The sequence below is a fragment of the Seriola lalandi genome, unplaced genomic scaffold (assembly GCF_002814215.2).
Source record: "Seriola lalandi dorsalis isolate HSWRI2012SDOR001 ecotype SW California unplaced genomic scaffold, Sedor1 jcf7180002053257, whole genome shotgun sequence".
NCBI lineage: Eukaryota > Metazoa > Chordata > Actinopteri > Carangiformes > Carangidae > Seriola > Seriola lalandi.
Genome location: NW_019523810.1, coordinates 14,165 through 19,760, shown reverse-complemented (window position 1 = coordinate 19,760; position 5,596 = coordinate 14,165). Strand labels below are relative to the sequence as shown.

General features: G+C 39.1%; 1 protein-coding gene across 1 annotated transcript in view; it reads left to right on the top strand.

Moving 5' to 3' along the window:
- nrn1a (neuritin 1a) overlaps positions 1 to 3,883 on the top strand; it is an 11,737-nt gene extending 7,854 nt beyond the window's left edge. The window contains exon 3 of the mRNA XM_023401016.2: positions 470 to 3,883. Coding sequence (XP_023256784.1) covers positions 470 to 698 — 229 coding nt within the window. The 3' untranslated portion in view covers positions 699 to 3,883. The remainder of the gene's footprint in view (positions 1 to 469) is intronic.
- The last annotated feature ends 1,713 nt before the right edge of the window (positions 3,884 to 5,596 follow it).

Here is a 5,596-nt window from a genome sequence, read left to right as displayed (position 1 = left end):
CTCATCTTTAAAATCTAGAAATCTGGGTGTTTATTGGTTTTTCTGACAGAATAAAATAAAACTTCCATTCTTAATTGAATCGCCTGAGCTTTAATTTTTAAAAGCGTTCCTTAATAGAATCGATTGAATTAGTTCTAGAAAAGGCTGCAGCACTAAAGGCCTGACTCAGACCTGCTGAGTTTTGACTCACTTGAGGCTGAAAGTCTCTGTAAGTGTAAAAATATCTCCCTGCTCCTGGAAGAAACAGCGTGGTTACATGTTTGGAGGCTTCGCACTTGCTTTAGTTTAGTTTTCCTCGTCAGCTGTGTTGTTATTGTCCTCGCTTTGTTTTCTGTCGAGCCACATTCTGGGATGACTTCCACTCTTGGCTCTTCCTCCTCAGTAGCTGAGCAGCATCCAGTTTGAAACCAGCCTCCCACTGCAGTCATGAGCTTGTGGTGTTAACGCTTGCTGTGTTTTCTCCTGCCAGTTACTGGGATAACTTCCACTCCTGTGCCACGACGGCGCTGGCCGACTGCCAGGAGGGAGCGACGGACCTCTGGGAGAAACTGAAAAAGGAGTCCCGCAACCTGGATTTCCGTGGGAGTTTGTTTGAACTCTGTGGCGGCGGCAACGGAGCCCCCAGATCTGCCGACGCCAGGGGCCTCGCGTTGGTCCTAACCACACTGCCCACCATACTGACTTGGCTGGCGTTTTAACAGATACGAGGAAAAAATAAAAAACACAAAGCGAAAAGAAGAAGAAGAAGAAAATAAAAAAAAGGAAAAACCCATATGAAAAAAAGAAAATAGAAAAAGAGTGATAGCTACTCTTCGATACAGAAATTACGACTTCTAGGACTGCGTTTGACTTCATCACCAGAAAACTACACCCACAATGGAGTTTTTACTACGACATCACTGTACGGCGGCCGGGTTTGCCTTCCTGGGACATCTGCAGGCCGTCCTCCTGGAGCGCTCATCCAATCACACGCTGACCTGACCCAGAGGTCGATGACATGAAATATTCAACATGCCGTCGAGCTGAAATGATGACAATGATGAAAATTTGATGGATTCTTGCCCGCTTACAATCGTGGAATTACACAGTATTAAAGTCAACTATGAATTATTGATGTTTAGTAGGCTAGGCCTAGACAGCACTATGTGCCTGTTGGGTGCTGACACAGTATCAGGCTATATATTAGGGTTCCCATGTAGCCTAAAGGCACATCTTCATGTGTAACGCGAGGCTGAGCTTAACTCCACAAAATCAATAAGACAAGCCGAGGCCTCGAGCCCATTTCAGACCGCTCACCTCATTTCCATCACGGACAGTTTTTCCTTTTTTATTGCGCCAAGTTGACTCTGTTGAGCCCGGTGGGTTTGATGGACTGAATGCTTGATGGTGATGTAATATTTGTATTCTTATTGGCTGTTTATTGTGCTCAGGCCACGGTCACACCAGCTTTTGTTTATCAAGTTGAATTCATTTGAATGGAGTCGTCTTAAATCGGTGGTGAAGTCAGTTTTTGCACAATGTTCTCCTGTACAGTCTCAACTCTTACAGGTAAATCTGTGGCATTGACTAAAAGCAAAACTGCAATATTGTCTTTGACCCGTGCAGCATGGCTTGCAGTCAATCGTGAGCCTGCAGTAGGTGTGTTTTTACATTTATAGTGTTTTCCTTTTGGTTGTTGAGTTGGCTAGCACTTACAGAATCAACACCACCTCTGCCAGTTTCTGGTGTGACCGTAGCCTAATTCTTCCCCACCAAGCTCTGAGGTGCAGGGATATAGTCGAGAGTATTTAAAGCCTGCTTTTCTTTAAAGACCAGTTTAGACTGATGTTAACCTGCATGAAGTCAGTTCAGACCGTCTCAAAACATTTCAGGAGATGAGCACAAACTCTGAAATGTTGATTATTGCTGTCGACAGAAAAGAGCATGGAACAACAGCTGTGACAGTTTTCCACTTGAGTTTGAGTTGTTCGCTAATGGTTTCCACCCACTCAAAAGCAACTTTAATTCAGTTGCTCCTACTGTTTAGCATTAGCTTGTGTAAGGCTAGCTAACATTTTGATTTAGTAAGTAAAACAAATTGAGGCAAAGCAGCTAAACTTTGTTTAGCAAGTTGAGTGGTTAGCTAACAGTTTGGCTTAGAGGCCTAAACAAATTGATGAAGGCTAGCTAATGGCCTGAGTTAGTGGCTAAAATATATCATGTGAAGTTAGCTAACAGTTGAGATAGGTTAGCTAACAGTTCAATTTCATGGCTAAACCAGAGGTCAGTTAATAATTGTTCATTTAAGCAGTTAAAACCAAATGAGTCAGATTAGCTAATGTGTTTATTAACAAATTGATGAATGTTAGCGAAGTTTGAGTTAGCCGCTAAGACATCTTTGAAATTTAAATTTAACAGCTAGAACAGATTGTGATACGTCAGCTAACAGTTCAGTGTAGTGACTGGAGGAGATGGAGCTAAACTACAATGCGACAGTTTATAATTAAGCAGTTGAAACAGATTGTGTCCATTTAGTTAACAGGTTAGTTAAGCATCTAAAAGAGATAGTTTCAGGTTAGCAGATTCAGAGTTTTAGCTAAAACAGACTGTGGTTAGCTAATACTTCACTTAATATATTGAATCAGGTTAGCTTATAGTTTAATTTAGCAGCTAAACCAGACTAGCTAACAGTTCAGTTTAAGAGATTGAAGCAGGTTAACAATTAAGTTTAGAGGCTAAAACAGACAACGTTTTCGTTATGAGCTAAATGGGATTGTGTCATGTTAGCTACGCATTTGGTTTAGCAGCTAAAACATATTAACCATATTAGGTCAGTTAAAACAGAAGCTAACAAGTGGCAACAGCAGCTAAACCAGACTAGCTAAAAGGTCAGTTTAGTAGTTAAAAGGCTATCAGGTTAGCATGCTGCAACATTTTAAAAGAGTTTAGCATAGCATCTTGATCCTGGATTAAATAAACAAAACTTAAATATATTTTATGAGGTAAACATGAGAACATGTCTTCAGACGTTGTGCTCATTTCCTGAATCCCTTGAGTTCAAAGTGTAAGTGGCTGTAGGACACGACAGACCAAAACTCGTCCGGATGTTTTCAACGTAAAAGAAGAAGGAGCACATTAGATTGAACTGTATTCATGTCGGTGGTCGATTTCCCGCCGTTCTCCTGTCCTGCCACATCCCCGCTCAGCAGAACCATGTGTTAGAAACGAATGAGTCTGTGAGCAAAAAGAAATAGAAAGAAAGAGAAAGAAATTAGATTTTCTTGCAAAGCTGAAGCAATACGAAGAAATGACTTCATGGCCAGTGTAGCTAAAATAAAAAAATAAAAAAATCAAACCGTGGCTGAAGAGCGATAAGACTGTTGCCATTTAGCACATCCCCCCTTTTCATATGCCAGTGATTCATACTAGACGACCTTAGAGGTGATATACAGTATTTTAGGTCTGTATGTTAGATTAAAAAGCCGAGTCCCAACAGTACAGTAGCATCATAAACTACATAAATACAGTAAATAAATTTGAGGAGGTTGTTGATTTCTTTGCTGAGGCGCAGACGTTTCCACTGCCTTCTGACAAAAAGATATGTACTTCTGTTTGTTTGTTGGTTTGTCTCTTTGTTTGTTTATGGGGATGTTGCGTAACAAAAAGAGTTTTAAAAAAAAAAAAAAAGGACTTATTCCAAAAGTTATCTAACAAGAGAATATGTATATCAAAGAGGATTTTGAGAAAATAAAAATAAAAAAGCTCTATTATAGATAGTCTATCCCAGACAGTTTTAACACAAGATTGATACTTTACAAATTATAGGCCTACTGAGATATAAAAAATAAAAGATTGCTAAAATGATAAAGAGTAAATAAATAAAATGACTAATGTTTGAAAAGAAGTGTGTGCTGTCGTTTTGATGAGGGGATAAAATCTGGTTTTATATATTGAGTTTGGTTTGTTGCATTCAAGATGATGGACTCTTATTACACACACACACACACACACACACACACAAACACACACACACACACACACACACACACACACAGAGTGGGGTTTGGAGTGTATTCATTATTAATGAGGGAGAGTCCCTGAGCTGTCACACGTCTCAGCACTCATATTGATCGAGACGAGGAGGAGGGGGAGGAAGAGGAGGAGGAGGAGGAGGAGGAGGAGGAAGGTTGACTGTCCTCATGTAGAAGATGTTTGTTCAGTCTAACATGGATAACCCAGGCTGCCAAGACCTTTAACCTGATCTGGATTTGATCTTAAATTGACCAATCACTCAATTGGACTACAACCAAAATCTTTTCCTGCTTTCAGGAGGAAACATTCACCCAAATATTCCTTTAATATTCCTGCTGATGTTAAAGAGTATTTTGTGTTTTATAGTCATTTAAAGATCTATTTTCTCTGCTGCAGGAGAAATATTTCTAAAAAGTGATCCATGGGAAGAAACCCGTCTGATTAACCAGGTATATTTCTGTGATGCAGCTGAGCCTCTGCGAAGGTTGATTTTACAGTTTTTCTGTCTTGTGGTATTTTAATGACTCCAGTATTTCCATAATCCTCCTGGAAGGATGAAAGCAAATCTTCTTTCCACGCTGCAGGATGAAATATTCAACAACAGCGCAAAAGGTGGATATTTTAGGGATCAATGACGGAGAGAAAGGAAGTGATTCCAAATCACACAGTTTTCCCTCCACTTCTGTTTTTACCTTGATTTGACTTTATTTTGTCTTCCAGTGTTTTTAATAAGTCAGTTTTTTCCCATAATCCCCCTGAAGGATAAAAGACGCCTCCTTTTTTCAGTCTGGGGGAGGAAATGTTGAAACGAACATAATAATCATTTATAATAGAGAAAAGGTGGATGTGGAGAATCGTTAACATCCCATAATCCTGTTGAGGGGAAGGAAGCAGTAAATGACGTTTATAGTTTATAGTGAGCTGATTTTAACCAGATTCCTTCTGTTTTATGGTATTTTGATTACACCAGTATTCCCATAATCTCCCAGTGATATTAAAAATAATAATAAACATAATAAAACAGTGGAAAACATGGATATTATGGGGATCTAATAAGACTCCTGTGGAAAAGATGGCAGTTCTCTGGGTCCATTTGTTGTCTTTTATTACATTTTAAAAAGTCCAATATCCCAAAATAATAAGGTAAGGATGAACGCAGAGACTTTCCAGGCTGCAGGAGGATAAACTAAATATTGGCTAATAACGGTGAAAGGGTGAATTTTATGGCAAGGTGAATTTTCTATCATATTTTTTAATAATTCTGTGGAGAGGTTTGTAGTGCTCCAGGCTGATTTTATTCACACTTACTTTGTGTTTTATGGTATTTCAATGACACTAATATCCCAGAATCCTCCAGTGAGGATCCAGCGTTCACGCTGCACAAAATATTAAGTAAAAAAGTAATAAAAGGGTGAAGACGAGGGAGATTCATGGGATTTATGGGAGAAATCTTTCACTCCTGTGATTGCAACTGGAATATTTCTGTGATATTTCCACAATATTTTAATGGAGAAGTGTATGTTTGATTTTATTCAGATTTATTTTTTTTTATGGGTTTTTTTTTGCCAGAAATGAAACCAGATCT